At 40.4% G+C, this 19,788-nt stretch overlaps 1 protein-coding gene across 1 annotated transcript in view; it reads left to right on the top strand.

The window, feature by feature from the left end:
- Positions 1 to 18,968, top strand: part of LOC135496886 (exosome complex component 10-like) — a 38,893-nt gene extending 19,925 nt beyond the window's left edge. Inside the window, exons 13-22 of the mRNA XM_064786456.1 lie at positions 231 to 281; positions 1,171 to 1,282; positions 2,446 to 2,587; positions 4,080 to 4,171; positions 4,760 to 4,837; positions 5,569 to 5,670; positions 6,943 to 7,059; positions 8,926 to 9,103; positions 13,300 to 13,385; positions 16,000 to 18,968. Of these exons, the coding sequence (XP_064642526.1) occupies positions 231 to 281; positions 1,171 to 1,282; positions 2,446 to 2,587; positions 4,080 to 4,171; positions 4,760 to 4,837; positions 5,569 to 5,670; positions 6,943 to 7,059; positions 8,926 to 9,103; positions 13,300 to 13,385; positions 16,000 to 16,104 (1,063 nt within the window). The 3' untranslated portion in view covers positions 16,105 to 18,968. The remainder of the gene's footprint in view (positions 1 to 230; positions 282 to 1,170; positions 1,283 to 2,445; positions 2,588 to 4,079; positions 4,172 to 4,759; positions 4,838 to 5,568; positions 5,671 to 6,942; positions 7,060 to 8,925; positions 9,104 to 13,299; positions 13,386 to 15,999) is intronic.
- Positions 18,969 to 19,788: the final 820 nt, after the last annotated feature.

Genomic DNA, 19,788 nt, shown 5'->3' with positions numbered 1-19,788 from the left:
TTAAAGGGTTAAGTAACTGGGATAGTTGGTTTGTGGTGAGTGACCACTTTGTAGAACAAGGCCAGACTTATGTTCATTGATTGCTATATTCTGCCCACAAGTCTGCAATTGCATCTGTGGGGTTTCACATATACCTCTGCCAAGATATGCTGGAATCTTTCAAAAGGGAACTTGTGCCCACAAAGAGCATTAAAGGTAATTTACCCATGTGATTTTTCTGACTTTTCCAGCTATGTCATGCCAAACCACATGCTGTTGCATATCTCGGAACTTCTGCCCAGGTTTGTACCATTTCATTTACAGATATTCTTTGCATTTCATCACTCAAAATTGTGGCAGATTGACAAATTATAACTGATATTATGGTCAAAATAAGGATATCAAATTAATTGATACTCGGTATAGCCTGCATATGTGACCCGCCATGGCAAAATGAGTCGCATGTTGCTCCGAGCTTGATAGGTTGAGACGGACTGGTTGTTCATTTCACTATTGTCTGCCTTTTGTGAAATCTGAGTATAAAACTTGTCATTTTATTTTATAGTGTAAACCAAGAGGTCCTCAGCAACAAAGTTTTAGGCAAATCTGAATTATTTTATATCATTTCATATGCTGTCATTGGTTCACTGTCCCATACATAACCTGGAAGAAACAATAGACTTCAAACTGATATAAATTGTCAATAGAAAATAGTATTCAAATTCCGTCTTCAGTTCCTTTTTCCTATGATGTGTACAATTTGGTTCAGAATGGAATTACTCATAATTTGTTGACTCCCTGGTTGACACAAAGCGCCGCTGATCTTGAAACAACCCGTATATCATTTTCTTCTATTATGTCCAGGTGTCATTTTAGGCTCATCTTCTGTGCGACATGCGACTCATTTTGCCGAGGTTGTTCACATGTATTGCTAAGTTAACCATCGGTGAAACATCATCTTCAGAGGTGTTTATTTAAGGCCAGGTATAGCAGCAGCATAATGCAGTGGTCCAGGTTGTTGATTGCTTCTCATTACTGGCGGACATTCAAGATGCCGTTGTAAAGTACGAAAATTCTTTATAAAAATTGGGAATTAATCATTTATGCAATGTTTTGTTCTAAAAATCTAAAGATCGAAATTGTCAAATCTGTTTCCGAACACTTAGTAATATACATGTTTGTTTCTTTCAGGGAATCACAGGGTGTTCTAGCGTGCTGTAATCCTATCCCACCTTTTGTACGGCAATATCTCAGTGAAATCCACAACATCATCTTGGAGGCAAGAGACAAACAACTGATAAAGGTGAGTTCTTAACAAAAGTCAAACTTGCAGTTTTGCCTCCAAATCTCAAAAGGGACAATATAGGCAGCAGCTAGGCAGGCAAGATAAAATTACACTAAGCTGACAATAGGGGTCTCTCACATCTCACAGTTGGTCGAAATGATTCACGCTTGTACAAGGGATATATTTAGTTTTGAGTCTGACATGACCAAGGGCACTTACTATGTATACTAGTCAACTGAAGATGGCCAAATTAGCCCCTCCCCTGCTGCCTATAGTCCCCCTATAAGGAGGAGAAAAGCGTGTTGGTGTTGGGCTAGCTCTCATGTGAAGCTCTCGACTGACGCCAGCTCTACAACAAACCCATGCAGTGAACAGATTCTGCTCTGATGACTTACGTCAGTCCACGGTCATACCCCGTCTGAAGCAGACGTGCTGTTAACTTCTCTCATCTTTTGCGTTTTCAAGATAGCTCTCATGTGAAGTTAAGCTTCTCTCTGCAGGGGGACTACAGATACATCATGTGTTTGGAAAAAATGATGATGCATGGGACTTGAGGTGTTGATGGAGGGGGGACTGCTTAATAGGCCTGCAGCAGTAATATTAAAATTAGCATGTTAACAGTCAAACCTTGTTACTGCATACCCCATTTATAACGTTTACACCCCCACAGTGCATATCTCCAAGTCCCGAATTTGTGTGAGGTGTCACTCCATTCACAACGTGTAACATGTGAACTTCAGCCCAAAGTTAAACTTTCACTGCAAAAAGCATAGTGGCCATTGTTTCGGGGGGAACTCTTGCACAGCACACAGAATTCCAGATGCCAGGAAACGACTTGCATGCATCGAACAGTTTGTACCTGCTTGGAGAATGAGGTTGGTCGCGGTCAACTTTATTGTGCAGGCAGACGCTGTATGAAAGAATAACACAGGGTTGGCTGTAGTGTAGATGATAGTGCAATTGGAGCCAATGAAGACAGCGCCAAAACTTCTCAATGTCAACAAAGGTTTTTTACTTTCGGAGTTGGGAGTTTTGAAAGATTTGATGCATTTGCGACTTTAGTGGGTTTTAACGTTATCGAAGTGTCTTCTTTGCATACATGTCACTTCAAATGGTAGATATGACACGTTACAGAAATTATATGGTGGACCTAGTATCAAGATTCATGCTTCCTGTTTCAGCTTCTTGCTGATAATAAGCACATGAGACCAAGTGTTCTTGAACATCCCAAATACAATGCCAGCAGCCTGCTCAACTGTCCACATGACCTGTCGCATGCTACGCCTGAGGTTGGAGAAGACCAGAAGAACCAGGTCAATCTAGGTATGCCAAGCTCATCACAAAGACTGAAATGTTTTTGCAGAAATCTTATGTCTGCGTCAGATAAAAAAAACTACTTTGCCTATCCTGGGTGAAAATATCATTCCAACTTGCTGTTGGGTGAACTAACATTATTACATTACAACCTGGAATCCCCCATACCTCGATGAACCAAAAGGCATCATGTTACCATAAAAACTGATGTTGCCCGGTGATGTCAAATCTGCGGACAACATTTAAAAAAAATATATAACCCTGAGGAACGTGACAACGCCAGAGACCAGGGTTGATATCACATTTTGAGGGAAAGAAAAATTTATTTGCCCAAGAAAAAGGGGCAAACTTTCTTTATTACATGAGTACCCTGAAATTCCAACACACCACTGCAGATTGATTCACAATTTTTTAAAGTTCACTGCACCCTTCCTACCAATGAGTGGTTCATAAATGATGATGTTGCCCGCAGAGGTGACATCATCTGGCATCGTTTTTATGGACCGGTCACATGATGTTGTTTGTCTAATTAAATAGTGTATGAAAAACAGTAATGGTGGACCGCTCATGGGTTGGAAGGCCACACTGAACTGTTGCAAAACATGACTTTATCTGCAGTGGCGCGTCAGAAAGTTTTCGATTGCTCTGAACCGCCATATCGATGATGTCCATTAAAACAACTGGATTACCCCACTTGGGAATCCCCGGCTACGTCATTTTATTCATATCATTGAGCCAATGCACTGGGCTATCCAAATATGTAATAAAATATGCGGGTTTCTATTCTTGGTGTCAGGGAATCACGATGGGGAATCCCCGGATTTCATTTACTGCAGTAAGTTCGCCATTTGCACCATTCTATAGCAATCAAGTGATTTTGGCTCCGAGATGGCGAGGAATTTTCAACTTGTTAGACATGATTTTGAATTCCTACAATAGGCCTACATGAAGATATTTGAAAAAATTCATGTCTGGATTTGTATACTCCCCCAAAAAATAGGTAGTTACAGATGGAAAGTGCCAAAAAAATAGGTGGCTCTTTTGGGTTAATACTTGTATAAATCGAATAGTATTATTTCTTTAAATGGGTGCTATGGTTTGATATTTATAAAATGGAATACCGAGTCCAAAAGCATTGTTTAGGACACGTTTGTTCAATTTTTTATATGATCTGTGCTATCATTGAGACGCCATGGACTTTTGGCTCAAACTCTCAGCTCACGGTCAAAAGGTCATCCCTGGTTCGAAGCCCATAGTCAGTGTGAGTCCTTAGCAACATCACTTTACCTAACTTGCCACACTCAACGTTTGCCTAAAAAATGGGTGCCATACCGGTCAGAAATGGTCCAGAGGTAGTGTTGAATGTGCAATTCAGTTGAGTTCGACTGAAAAATTTTCAGGATAGTCCAGTGTTAAAGTGTGAAGTCAAACACAACCTCTACCCAAATTGATATCAGACTAGAAACCCCAACTTCAACTAATTTAAAAACTTTGACTTCAGATACATCAATGATTGCTACAAGTTCCTTACTGTTCAGCTCAAAGATGGCAATACAACCGGAATCGGCACCTCCTGCATTGACCTCGGATGCAGTAAGTTTTACAGTACAATATGGCCGCACCTCTTTTTCTCAAATACTATTGGATGAAACCATCTCGTTTAAATGTCAATAGATAACTACAGTGTACATCAACAGCAAATATGAAATTGACAGGTTTGATGTGTTGTCATCCGTGATATATAAAAGGCTGCAGATCAACTCTGCGTGGCGCATAACTAAGAAACTAGTCTAATTATACGATATTGCCTTATTATATCATTTTCTGATGGTCATAAATGTCAAATTTGTAAACATGCTTTGTGGCTCACTAAGTCTTCTACCCATGATATCATATCTCTGTAAACATCTAGGTAGTGAAAATGACAAAATATCTAGGAAAATGTAATCTATTTTCCTGGTGTGAGTGCATTTAGGTCAGTGCACCACAACCATGCAGCCTTATTCCAACAGGTGTGCACAGGCCGCTGGTTGTTTCAGTTCTGAATAACTCAATATATTATGATATATCTGCGAATATCTTCCAAGGAGTTTCATAAAAAAATTCATGCAAACATCATCTTTTTGAAACAATATAGAACTTCTCGTATATTAAAATTCCTCGACAACATATTTTTTGCAGACATTCTCAGGACAGATAACGTCCAAGCTGAAGAAAGTGGAATCCATCCTGGCAACCTTGGTCTCTCCTTTTAACAGGGTAAGATTCATTTTCTTCTAGGTAACTATTTTTCGCTTTGCACAGGCAGTGGGCTAGATGTGATGACTTAGGGAGTCGCCCTACAGCAATGTACAATCACTCACTCAGTAACTACACTACTCGCTCAGTCATTGGGCGTGAAACACTTCAGGGCAATAACTGAAAATTGTCTATGTTTTTGTTGCTCATTGAGGCTGATCAGCAGACGATTCCTTTCTAAAAGTCAGTCACTCTGTCTGTCACTAACTCAAAATGGCCACTAATTGATTATTTGTAAATGTGACTAATGTGAAAATGAAAGCCACATGCACATTTTCACCACAGGGAAAGATGGCTGCCATATGCGATGTCACGTACCATAAATTCTTTCGGTTAGCTTTGGAAATTGGCAAGTTGATGTTAACACAGACCACTTGAGTTTAGGGACCCGGGGACTTCGCTTTTTTAAGCTACATGATAAACTTTTTTTTAGCCCGAGATGCAAGCCTAGCCGCATCCAGAGAGCACCGAAGGTAACAAGGGCTCTGCGGGTCCTCCCTCAAAAAATTTGGGTAGCATTATATGCGTTTTTTGGGAATCGGAGGGCTAAAATTAGAGTAGTCATTGGCCTCTTGGGGAGAGACACTCTGAAAGATTTTTTTGCTCTTAGGCTGAAAGGGGAGTGCCTTCACCCCAAACTCTGCCTGTGCCCCTAACAATAGCTATTTCTTTCAATTGTTTTGCTCTTGCAGGTTTCTAGTCCACAGCCTAAGGTGACTTGGCTGAAGAAACCAAAGTTATTAGGAAAAAGAGTATCTGAACCTCAGAATACTTGGGCAAAGAGAGTTGAAGAGGTAGGTGTTATACTGGTGATTGTCTATGGTTCTATTTTTCACAATAGATCCATGATAGTAAGTTTTACCAATGATATCCAATTTTTTACACTACTGGTACACTTCAAAGATTTGAAAACATCTGCATTTTGTACATTATCTTTAATTTTCCATGCAGCTGGCGAGATATTCCCACCTATCAAGCTATACTAGCGGCTGTTAGGTCTCGAAATATGGATTTGGTTTGTTTTTGTAACTTTGTCAGCTTCAAGCTTCAGTGGAGCCTTTCTTAGAAGATTCCACTTGGTTTGATAATATGCATAATAAAGTTTTTGAAAAATTAACTGTTAACACCGAGGAGCCAAAAGTCCCCAAGCTCTTGTCAGCTCACCTGGGTGAGCTTATGTCATCCCGCCTTTTCCGTCGTTCGTTAACAATGGTGGCACGTTTGCTCACTGTTGAGTCTAGAAAGTTGAAACTTTGTGTGTGGATGTCTTATGATAACATGACTTGACACACAAAAAATCATTGCCATTTGACCTACTTTCTTGGCCCCAGGTAGCCATCTTTGAAAATCTTATTTTGTCAATATCTCATGAACACTGATAGCTAGAACCATGAAATTTCTATTGTCAATAGTTCTCATGAGACTACATGAAATAATATCTGGGTTTTTTATTTGACGTACTTTTGAAGGTCACAGAGGTCAAACTCTATAAGTTTCAGCAAAGGTGGCATGTTTCGTAAATAATTGTCCTAGACTCTTCAAATTTTATATGTAGACACCTATTGGGCATCTGTACATATTAACAAAAACTCAGCTCAATGTGACCTACTTTTTAGGTGTAAGTAGGTCAGGTCATAAAACCCATGTCGGTCATATATCAAGAAACATTCACTGTGTGATCTTTAAATGTGCATCATTGATTGATATGATCAAGCTAACATAGTTCTTATAACATTTTGACCTTGACCTAGTTTCAAAGGTCAGGAAGTTCAAATGCTAAAATTTTAATGAAAGGTGATACATTTCACTACTATTTGCCACAGATTCTTCAAATTTTATATGTAGACATCTATTGGGCATCTGTACAAGTAACTCAATTTAGGTCAATTGTGACCTAATTTTTACCTAGTTATCAAGTTCACAGAGGGCAAACTCTAAAGTGTCATTGATAATGCCACATTGAGAAGTAAATTCCCAGGTGAGCACAATGTCCCCAGGACATTTCATTTTGCTGCTTATGTATAACCAATGGTATAATATAGGTATACAATCTTTGATCTTTTCAGATTAAGAACAAGTGGGGAGCCTTCCTCACGATGGCTGCTGACAAAAGTGACCAAGAGAAGCAACCGACTGACCCAAGTGATGTGAAGATGGAGGAGGGTGAAAGTGTGGCAGAGAAGGTAGGCAATTTCATCCAGCTTAACATGTTAGCGATACGTGAGGTGATTTTAAATGATGATAATGATGACCGAGAATTCTTTTACACAATATCCAATGCTATTTCAATGTTAATGCTATCATGCTATGAAGGGGCTGGGTGGGTTTGAAGCAAGACAAAAGAAGTTAATTAGGTCAATGTCAATTCATTGATTTACCATAATTAATGTTTTGGGCCATGGTGTCATCCATGCAAATTTAAGAAAAATCGCCCTGGTAGTTTTTGCTACCATCACAATCCAAGGGATGGTTCCTTAAGCACCCAGCCCCTTTAACCCTTTCGCTGCGGCATGTCGACTTTTTCCGCCCAGCTCAAAATCCCCTAAGTTGCGGCATGTTGACTTTTTTCGACAAGTCCATAACCTTTAGAAGACCTAACACCCATGCTACACGTGGTTAGTTGGCCATTTAGTGGTCATTTTGATACCAAATTTGACGGGGGTTTGTTCTCAAGATATTTCGGTATTTTGAGGGTGAATATCGACTTTGTGAAAATTCAGAATGGCTTCAAAACGGAGATTGCTCTTTTTGCTGACAGTGAATCTGAATTAGAAAGTTTTGATGATGATTCTGATGGCGAATCTGTGCATAGCGATAGCGATAACAGTACATAGTGTAGGGGGTACTGGAGATTACGATATCATGATATGCGGTCTGATAGCAGTGATGGGGAGGGGGATGATGTTGACCATACTCAGAGGACTGGTTGGAACAAACTTAGGTCCGATCAAGTGCATAACCATAACAACAATAATTGATTTATAATCTAGGACCAATACTCTAACAGCATTTCAATTACATCAAAGCTCTAACTCTAACCAGTTTTGAGATATTTAGCTTCAAAGTTGGTACTATGAAAATGAGCGTTTTTCCCCAAACATGCTCAGCACAGATTGGATATGGGCCCCAAACATGTTCAGCAGCGAAAGGGTTAACTGAAATATTGTCTTCAGATTGTCTCTATTGACTGCATAGTTTTAGTGCTGTTGACTGAGCAATACAACTGACGAAAGTCTTTCCAAATCTACTGGAGAAAATGCCTGAAATGCTGAAAGCTTCTTTAAGCTGCATTTCATGACAAGCTAGAGTCCACATATCTTTGTTGGATATTGACCCACGTAGTCCAGGAGCTGAGCGACTTTTATTTAATGTGCAGGCTACAAATGATTTTAATGTGTTGTGGGATAGAGTATGCCTACCTGACCATAGAAACACAATTCGTAAGCTTTTTTTCGGTGGTGGGTGTAGGAGATAGATGGGTTAGAATGTGTGTTAATGTCTTCTTCATTGGACCACAAATGGTGGGTGTAGGAGATAGATGGGTTAGAGTGTGTGTTAATGTCTTCATCATTGGACCACAAATGGTGGTGTAGGAGATAGAGGGGTTAGAATGTGTGTTCATGTCTTCATCATTGGACCATGAATGGGAGCTCTGTACAGGAGCACAAGCATCAATGTACGCGTAAATCTTGAACGGTTGGATTTAAACCTAAATGTATTACCAACAGGTTATACAGGTAAGTGGCAGTGTGGTTGGAAATGATTTTTATTATGTATTCTGCCTTGATTTCCATAGAAACCAATTTAAACTGTCATTTCCTATAACATATCAAAAGGAGGCTTTAAAAAACATGCTTATTTCACTCAGAGGCACCATGTTTCTATCTGTTGGTATTACATTTAGTGGGTATAAATCCAACCGTTTAGGATTTACGTGTACATTGATACTTGTGCTCCTGTACAGAGCTTCCATTCGTGGTCCAATGATGAATCCTCGTTCTAAAGGGGTTTATCGCATTTAATAAGATTTCCTTAATTACAAATTACAGTTTTTTAAGACAAAATCTGGTACAAATGGCAAAGTGGGCCAGAAAAGGAAACATGAGGAGTCTGAAGAGGATGGCAGGGATGTTGGCAGGAAGAAAGTCATACAGGAGGAGGTGGGAGAGAGGTTGAAGGAATTCAAAGCTTTCAATTACAGTCAATCAGACTTTAGAGTATTTGAAGGTGAGCCATATTTCTGCCTTATCAATCCATGATCAGGTTTTATCTATGTTGCTGGCATGATTAAATGTGACAAAAAACATGTGCAAGTGAATTTTTTTCCGTCACCATAATCCTCTCTGAGGATACGACTTTCATACTTCTACGCATGCGTTATTTACGCCCTAATATGGGAACGTGATGCATTGTTAGATTGAAAAGGGGCAAAAAAGAGCCATGTGCTTTGGCTCAATGTGTTTTGAAGTGTTTGTTGAGAAAATTGGGAGAAAACTTCTCCCATTTCTTGAACAAGACAAACAAATTTTTTTTCAAACTTGCTGAACTTAAAACATTCGATAAGTTTCTCAGCCGTTTTATGCAGTTTTTGAAGTATTTTCTGAATGATAAAAAACAAACAAAAATACAGATCAAATCACCCACCCGGGCTCGATCAAATCGCCGATTATCTTCATGCAACTTGTCGCGAACTGCGCCATGCAATAAACCTCATCTGATTGCATACTTCAAGTGCATTTTTTTCACTTCATGATTAACAATTGTAAGTTTGTTTGTTAAAGTTGGCCAAGATCCTTGAAATATTGATGAATAAGTACGTGCCTTCTGATTGGTCAAATTGGCTGCCAATTTGAAATATGCCCTATCTCAGCCAATCAATGCACCTGTTACATTGACAAATTCTGTTCGCACAATTTTGGCAGAAATTCTGGTCAGTCCGATGTGATTTTAGGCTATAAAATGCAGGGTTTACGGAATACATAAATAAGAACATACTGATAGATTTGATGTCAGAGTTTTGATGAACAAAATTTTAGATTAACAATTTATAAACATTGAAAAGTGCAGTTTTTCGATTTCCCAGTCTGAATTCAATGCATAAACCATTAGCAGTTTCACTCCACGCTGTGTGGAGCACTGGCAGTACCCCCTTTCAATCCCGGTGTGCATTGCGGGATGGTATCTCCGAAGAGGGATTTATTGTACTTCATTTTTAACCAGGTTTTTTTTCTCAAAAAATCCTGGCATCCACATTTGCCAATATCTTGAGAATGGCTTTACGCATTGATTTCATCTCTTGGTGGTTCATTGCTGTCGGGTAGGGGAAGGTTCCTTTTCATATTCAGCACGATGCAGTGCTCAGTTTTGCCCCTAGGGGGCCATCAACACTTTTGGTTTCCGCAAGATAACTTGGGAATGGCTTTTGTGATTGATTTTATTTTTTGTGGGAATATTGGGGTAGAGTAGGGGGAGGTTCCTTCAATAGCGGGTGTGATGCGATTCTCGGTTTTGCCACTAGGAATGATTGCCAACTAGCACAGCAAGGGTCGGGCGATTCTGCTTATTTTGTTAGTAGCCCTGACTAGGATGTCAATGCACAACCACCTGGTCACTGTGACGCCACTACACCACCTCCTTCACAATACATCATTCTCTTTACCATTAAAAAAACCTGGTATATTTCACGCTTTGCGTAGCTCTTGTCAAGATAGTTTCCTTAAGAACTTGAAGAAATTAACCTAGAAGAGAGCCAGAACTATCTACTCGTCAAATCCAGTAGATCATACTGCATAAGTTACTAGAACTCCAGATGAGTTCAAATCTACCACCAGTCATAAGCTGCAATGAACCCCACTTCACACCAAACGGGTGGCCTGTTATGACAGGTCTATTTAACCACTAAGTCACTTTCTCAAAACATCCGCAGGTTAAATAGGGAATAGAAAAATAGCTGAAGAGTTCTTTGAAAGCTGGTATTACATCTAACTCCACCCTGACTTTAATCGCGTGGAGAGATACTTCCCTAGTAACCCACCTCTCATTAGGTGGTGGCCATCAGGCAATACTGAACAAGCTTTCTTATAACAATGTATAATGAGGATGCATCATCTGCACTGACCACAAGAGACACTGCCCTGTCCTGTGTGTGGGCAGTGGCTAAGCCTGTTTGTTTGACGATTGTTGTCATATTATTATTATTATACCCCCGCCAACGAGTTGGTGGGGGTATACTGTTTTCCACTCGTCCGTGCGTCCGTCCGTCTGTCCGGAGTGATTGAATGAAAACCACTGCATGGAACAAATATGTTTTTATTGTGGAAACTCACCATGAGTGGGAGGTCGCATGGTATGGTATTCAATGTCGTCACGCATCCAATATGGCTTCAGGGGCTGCCATCTTGATTTTTGTGGCGACGCCCATTTTCATTTCCGCTCATTTAAAAGAGAACCAGGGCACCCATTCATCTCATATTTCTAGGGAAGGTTCGTACCAGGTTGCCGATGGTTGGTATTGAAAATGGTCGTCGCCACTTATCCAATATGGCCGCCAGGGGTAGCCATCTTGATTTTCGTTTCCGCTCATTTAAAAGAGAACCAGTGCGCCCATTGATCCGATATTTCTAGGGAAGGTTCGTACCAGGTTGCCGATGGTTGGTATTGAAAATGGTCGTCGCCACTTATCCAATATGGCCGCCAGGGGCAGCCATCTTGATTTTCGTTTCTGCTCATTTAAAAGAGAACCAGTGCGCCCATTGATCCGATATTTCTAGGGAAGGTTCGTACCAGGTTGCCGATGGTTGGTATTGAAAATGGTCGTCGCCACTTATCCAATATGGCCGCCAGGGGCAGCCATCTTGATTTTCGTTTCCGCTCATTTTAAAGAGAACCAGTGCGCCCATTGATCCGATATTTCTTGGGAAGGTTCGTACCAGGTTGCCGATGGTTGGTATTGAAAATGGTCGTCGCCACTTATCCAATATGGCCGCCAGGGGCAGCCAGCCTTGTAGATTTTTGGTCATACTAATATCAATCCACTCTCTGTACTCATTCACAACCTTTGCTTGCAAAAACTCTCGCCCATGAAAAAAATCACCTCTAGCCTCAAAAACATCTTTTCACCTAGCCACGACCACTGCTATACTCCCACGGCGGGGGTATCATGAGTGATTGCCCGCAATCACTGTTTTTCTAGTTTTGGAGTGAAGTTGGACAAAAGTTGACCTGGCCCCAGGGTTGTCGACTCAGAGCGTAATGGTACAAGCAATTGATCATGTCATTACTAGTAGCTTGATAAGTTTTATATCTGTCACCTAGGCAACACTCATGTATTCGTAAAAAACCAAGGCCAATATTTCATGTAGATTCAGTACTGGTACTGTATATATTATACATGAATACTCCCCAAAGCAGGCCGAGTATTGGACAAGGTGTGGTGTCCATGTTATGTAGATGACAGCACTTCAAAGAGGCAAATTGCCCCTTTCAAGGAAGGTTTTTCCTGGTCCCCAAAAACCTCAATCGTGAGGTCTAATATGCTAAAACTAGAAATGGGCCCGAGGAGAAGTACTTGTTTTCAGAGTGGGAAAAGATGACCAAATAATATTGGAGGCCAATGGCAATGTGACCTGATTGTTGGTTTAGAGGACTTCATTGCCGACAATGTTCTGGGTGAATGATGGTCCTTGACGATCCGCCTAGATTCGCGATGAGAACAACGATAAAAGGACACACGACGATGTCAGGGCCTACATGTTGGTATTTTGCCACTATCTGTTCATTCCCTCAGGTCTATTGTGGTCAGGAACTGATTTGTTCATGTTTTTAGTTTCTGCTCATCAAAAGTAGCTTTTGTCGGACACTGATCTCTTCATGTTGGGATACATTTCATTCGATCCTGATGAAATCAATTCGCCTAATGGGTACCTGGCGCAACGTATAATATCACTCGGGCACACATGGTCATAGTGTTTGGATGCATGCCATACTCCGGCACAATAATAGTTGTCAAAATGTCTGCTTTGGAGAATGAGTGCATGCAACTTCCTTGTTGGTTCATCGGCAGGAACAGGCTGTTCCAAACATCTCCTACACAATGGCTTGGCTTCTGTGCGTGGTAAGGAGAATTGATAGTGATCCGATTAAAAATTCCTCATTATAACTGCTCCGCTGAAGTAAGTTTTCTTAATTAAACAAAACGTTGCATCAGGATAACATCCGTGCCAAAATTCAATGCGATACAAAGTCCCTTAGTATGATTTAACTTGTCCCCCTTCCAGTAATGATGCATTAGATAATGAGATTTTTCAAAGAATTTGGAACTAAAATAATTGAGATACTATAAATTTAAAAAGTGGGACGTGTTTCTGGATCACCTGACATATGTGTTCTTTACACACCAATCAGAATTTCAATTTCAATTTCAGATTCAGGAAAGGGTAGAGGAAAAGGGGAAGGAAAAGGAAAAGGAAAGAATAAAGATTTCAATCCAAGTGGTGCTGTCCATTTTAGGGTAAGAATTAAGAAACAAATGCCATCAGATTCACTGGCAGTTGGACATTACATTATTAGTCAATACTAGCAAAGGCAGAGAGAAATTTAAGATAAAATTATTTTTCGGGTATCTCTCGCACCCGCAGACTTGAAGAACTGAGAAAATGGAAATAAGGTGTTTTTTATATTCATTTTTTTACTGAGCGCTGCTTAGAAATTCCTGGTTGCCAAGTAACAAAAGTACCATTGCAGCGAAATTCGACACGTATTTCTGCCATGATAGAGAGGTACAATACACACACAGCAGACAATTCTTCCCGCCAAAAAGATCGTCAACACGCAGAGTAGCATATATCACGATTTCTTGAAAAACAAACTTCCCCTAGCTATTTCTTCAATTTTGTTGAAAAGTACGAATCTCAAATTACAAAACCATAGCTTTTGACAAAAGATTTTTTATGAATATTGAGTTATGAACCTGATTTCATTACTATCTTTCAACACTCTTTAGTGAATATACCAATATGGCTTTTTTCATGCACACCTGCTTGCTGCCCAGTTATTTACTGCTGTGCCATCTTTAGAACATTTTTGGCAGGAAGGAAAAAAGGGTTGCTTTTGTTTTTGCTTACTCACGATCGATGAATGTTTGTATGTGATTGTTGAACAAGAGTTTCAGATAGAGTTCAGTAAGGCGTAACATAATCCCTAGGACTTTTTTTGCCAACTTCAACATTTTGTCTGCCAAGAGATCGTTTCAATGCGCAGCTCATATTTCTAAAATCTGCAGCTTATTTTACAACATTTTAATTTTTCCAATAAAATAAATCAAGTATAAGAATTAATTCCTCCCCACTAAAGAGATATTTACTTCAGATAACAGACTATTTGGTAACCTTTCCAGACCACATGGCCTGTCAATGATGTTCTGGATGCCTAGCCTGGTACCACTGGCCAGTGGTACCAGGCTACTGGATGCCGCAATCCCCACACAAGGCATTGCATTGGGTGCCTATTTATAGCCCTCTTGGACTGGCCAGAGATGTCTAAAAATACATGTAGCACAGCATGGCTCTTCCAGTTGTCGAGTTTAACCCACTGCGTTTGTGCAGTCCTGATCAATTGGAGAACCTCACATTAGGGCGTACATGATGATCTTTTTCTAATTGTTTTCTCTTAAAGGTGAATTCTTGTTGTTGAGAGAAGACAATTTCTCACATAGCTGCTGTATCTTGAACCTTGTCCAGGAAAGTTTTTAAGTCCCTCTCTGGCCTGATACATTTATCAGATAATGGACTACAACTATTAATTCAATAAATGATAAGATTTATTTCAATTAGGACTACATGTACTAAAATGTTGAAAGCTACCAAAACCAAAATGAATACATGTATGACAAAAAACATGATTTACAAAATTATCCTACGGCAGTAATCACTCCTGTGAAATACCCCTTGGGAGTCAATTTTAGATAACACCATATTGTACCCCACGAGAACGACTGACAGCTCCGGTGGATATTTCTCCCGAAGAGGCCTGCGGAAGGCTAAAAAATACCAGCACCCTCCAACTTATGGCATATATGGGCAACCCAGAAGTATTAAGGTAGCAGGAAGGGTTGGGCGTTTGTGGTTTCTGAGTCTGAGGGGGTTGGTGTCTGTTGACTGTGCTTTAAGAGAGACTAGGCATGGCGCCAGTCTCTCTTTAAAGCACAGTCAGCAGGCATTTGGTCTCAGTATTTGGGTAAGTACAGAATTAAGCCAGCTCAGAGAGCAATGATTGAACGATGCTGTGGACAAGTCCAAGGATACTGCATCAATCACGACCAACTTCTCATCAGAAAGCATCACCACTAGCATATTCAATGTTCAGTTCCAACCTGTACCAGTTAGCATATCTCGCGCACTGCTCCTTCTGGTCAAACATCGTAGTGAAATCGTAATGGAAAACGTCTGGCTTTGCGCCAGACATTGAGACTAATAAGTGAAGAACTAATAGGTAAAGAACTTCTACTTGCGCGAGACTGTTGTGATAAGATTATCATTGCAGAGACTCCGGTGACGTACACATATATTTTTTACAATCAAAAATGCCCTCAAAAGACGACATGGAATGATTATTTTATTGATATTTCCTACTGTATACCTTCCAATTATCACTTTATACAAATAGATCGGCGTTAGGTCACATGCTTTTCTTTCCTGGTGACACTATAAAGCAAATTAGTTGCAACCCCGTAAATGCGCTACAAGTCCAATAATGAGTGACGGTGACCCGTTATAAATGTTTCGCCAGCTTCGCTTTTTTGCCGCCGCTTTGGGCCCTTGCGTCCAGCTTCCCTCCAGGATCATACTCGATATCCTGGTTTTCGTTTTGGCGACCGACCGACTGATTCGAAAATGGTTTTAATGTTAGGTTAATGCAAAATATAGAGGGTGTCAAAATCTCATTGTTTAGTTGCAGGTGTTTTAGAATAGAAATTGATACCTAACGTTAGGTATTGGTTGTCTGACCAACACCACGAGACTGGAGCTGTCATTTTACCCAAAACATCGGCTTCCAGACCAGTTCTTCCAGTTCAATATCTATTCCTTAAACCTTCATTCTTCTTTCAACATCCTTCTCTTTTACAGGCTCCTGCAAAGTCAAAGTCGGGGAAAAATCTATCATCTGGGAAGAAGAGTTTACAGTTTTCAAGCAAACCATCAAGTTCAAAGCAAAACTGGCCAAAACGATGAAAGAAATCTACACAGTAAAATCTTACTGTCATACCTTCATGCTGTAAACCAGTTAATTTGGGACAGAATTCCTCAAAACTAAAGTAGGCAGAGGTCATCATTTTTTGGGCTTTGTCTTTTAAGTGGGACGATAGGCAGGACCTAGAGGTCAAATTGGTGGTCATGTTTGATTCAACGATAAAGACATTCCTCGTACAAGACATGAATGATGTACTGTTTGATATACTTTGTGATAGGAGAGACCCCTCTTGGCAATATTATGTAACTTAATCTGAGCTACCTTGCTCTTTGCTATAAGTTGCGGTTCCACTACAGGAAAGTGCGGACTACATCCGAATTAGTTGTGATTCCATTACAGCTAGTCCGGACTAAACAAGTCCGGCTCTCACTAAGAGCGGTCTTATTAAGTGCGGATAGGACAAGCGGATTTAAGCCGAACTTAGATCTAAAGCAGAAATTACCTGTAATGGAACCGCATTAGTCCGGATTAAGATCAAGTTACTAAGTACGGCTACAGGTGGCGTGTCAATGTGAACGTATTGCGCATGAGCGGAAGTGTTGGTTCTGTCAAAACAACACGCGGTATTTCTGTCAACAGGTCAACTCTGATTCGTTCTCATTTCTCATTTCATTATTCAATTCTTAATTTAAGTAAATTCTAGTGCTTTATCCTAACTATGGCTCGCTTTTCATGTTTCCTTACCTCCAGTTTTGAAGAGTTTAGCCAAACGCGCATAGAGTGGCGCCGCCTGTAGCCGTACCTGTTAACTTACCAATCCTGTAGTCGAACTGCACCACATTCATGAACATGGAAGCACAGGTGAATGCTGTCTGCAGATCAGCCTACGCCCAACTGAGGAATGTTGGACTTATCCGGCAGTATCTCAGCGCTTCTGCAGCCCGCTCGCTAGTGTGCGGCCTAGTCACATCACGGCTGGACTACTGTAATTCACTGCTCTATGGCATTTTAAAAGACCTTATGAACAAGTTGCAGAGGGTGCAGAACGTGGCGGCCCGCATCATCACGCGCACCAAGCGTCGAGACCACATCTCCCCTGTACTACGCGAGCTCCACTGGTTGCCAGTTGAGCAGAGGGTGAACTATAAAATCCTCATGCACGTTTTCAAGTGTGTGCATGGAACAGCCCCGGGTTACCTGTCAAGCCTAGTTAATATCTACAGGCCAGGCAGAGACCTTCGGTCAGCTGATGACAACAGACTGGAAGTTCCAAGGGCCCGGAGCAAATATGGAGAGCGTTGCTTCTCTTTCTCCGCTGCTGTTCTGTGGAATGCGCTCCCTTTTGAGGTCAGGCAAGCAAGGAGCCTTGCATCATTTCAGACGATGCTAAAGACTCATCTTTTTCGACAATGTAATTAATATTGTAAAAGCGCCTTTGAACGGATAATAATCTGAAAAGGGCGCTTAAATTTAAATATGGTATATACATACATACATACATACATTCGTTAGTCCGGACTAAGCTAAGTTCGGACCTGATGCGGATGCGATAGAAACGGATCTAAACCCTGTAGTGGAACCAAGACTATAGTCTCCCTTCAAGGTGACTGTCAAGATCTGAGTTTGCAAATACTGATTGAGTCTTTGCAATAGAAATTTTTTTTTTTAAATGATGGCAATTTTTGGTTTATTAGAACCCCAAATTGGGACGGTCAGAAATCATTCACTTATGTTTTTCTGCCGCTGCTGCATCAAACTTGACTTGTCGTAGAGAAATGTACCCTATGAAAACACTCAAGGTATCATTGGAAAGCTTGGGACAATGCTGCAATCTCTGAAAATTATTTCAAGCTAATAAGCATATATCGGGGATCTAAAAAAACATCCTGTTTTAAAAGTTTGACTTCGCAGTCAGTTTGAAATTCGACCCTGATCTAGCTTCGGATATCATAAGTAAGCAATCAAAATTTCAATTTGCTAGGCCCTATATCACTGATGTGGTACTTTCGTAAAAAATGCAAGTCTAAAAATCCTATATCAGTGGATTGGAAAACTGCCTTATTTGAGCAGGAGCTCAATGTGACCCCCTTCTTCCTCAACTACAACACGCAGACGTTTTTTCCAGGTTTAAGTGCTTCTTCTTACTTCATCCAGAAAACTTTGAAACTTTGTGCCAACTCCCCTCAATTTTTTCGTTTTAAATTCATTTTCTCAGGCCATGAAAATGCACCGTTTTATTTCCTGTTTCGAAATCCGTCGTAGATCAAATATCTAGATTCGTCCTGATGAACATGTGAACAATGGGGCCTGCATTGGGCTACCATTCAGTTAGTGCGTATTGAGTGTGGCGTATTTTAAACCGATTTCAATGCGCATTCGTTCCAGTGTGGGGCAACCATTTTGAAACCAGTTTAGGGGCCATTCATTTTGTACAGACGCACGAAAAGCCAGATTTTTGGACCCTCGCCCCTGTACGCGTGCTGTACGTTTCAGTAAAACCCCCCTTAAGTATGTACGCACTGCGAATCCTGCCAGTGTGGTATTAGGACTTATGCTTCAGTATTACCTTTATAATGTATATTGTCTGATGTGCCAGAGTGTCGACCGACGTCTATTGTCGATATTAAACAGCTTGTTCTGATGTATTAAATGAGAGTAAATTCAGAAATTTGAAAAATGGCCATCTATTGAGGAAACATTGTGCACAAACCACAACAAAAAAAAAGTCATGATGAAGCCATCTTTATCAAACCATAAAAAACTTGAGAGGAAACATGGTATACATGCACATGACACTCATAAGCGAGAAAAAAAGCTGGTTCACTATGCAAATGGTGCACTTGTAAATATGCCCCTATGATATTGCTTTGTATCGTGCTTGGAAGATTAAATGTCTTGATCCAAATGATTTGTTGATTTTCTGCTATTCACCTTCTTTAAGTGCGACTTTAATAACACGAGTACATAATGCATCTACATGTATGACAAATGCTGTTAGGATCATCGGATGTGTTCTAGATAACATCATAGGAAGAAGTCATCCTTGTGAACTGGCTCTCCAAAATCTGCAGACAGTTTGCAGTGAAACAGTTGGAATGCTTATGAGCGAAGATGAACTGCAAGAAAGATGCACTACTTGGTCATTCACTGAAAACGCACCGGAACAATCAGCCTGTTGATTTGCTCGGTGTGGTTTTATCTTCATGATGAAATGCCTGGACTTAACGTTGACCCAGAAATACTGTCTGATAAGGACAACCTTGGGATTGACAAATGCTGCCATTGACGGTAGTGCCATAGTCCTCTGAACTGTTCTAGGGAGAGAAAAGTACCACAACCTAGAGTAGAGATTGTATTATGTAATACAATGCCAAAAAGCTCTCAACAGTGTCTTGGTATTTATACATGGCAGGTTTGGTTTTGACACCATGTGTGCCTGGTAGTTCATGTCTCCATCCATGATTAGGTCACATGCTGTGATGTTTCTAGTTGTTTACAGTCTCGCAACCTGCTGTCTATTGTGACGATATAATTCATGGTAAATATACCAGTTACATGGTGTTGAAACAGTGCACTTATGAAATGCCAAGATATTCTCGCAGCATTCTCTATTCTACCAGTTAGACAGTAATACTAGCGTAATACCAAAATATTTTTCCCATTCTTTTACCAACTCTAGACTTTCCACAACTGTCTGAGTAAAGAGACAACAGGGCAATATGGTC

Source organism: Lineus longissimus, chromosome 12 (genome assembly GCF_910592395.1).
Source record: "Lineus longissimus chromosome 12, tnLinLong1.2, whole genome shotgun sequence".
In the NCBI taxonomy this organism is placed as follows: domain Eukaryota; kingdom Metazoa; phylum Nemertea; class Pilidiophora; order Heteronemertea; family Lineidae; genus Lineus; species Lineus longissimus.
This window is presented reverse-complemented; position numbering and strand designations above follow the sequence as displayed.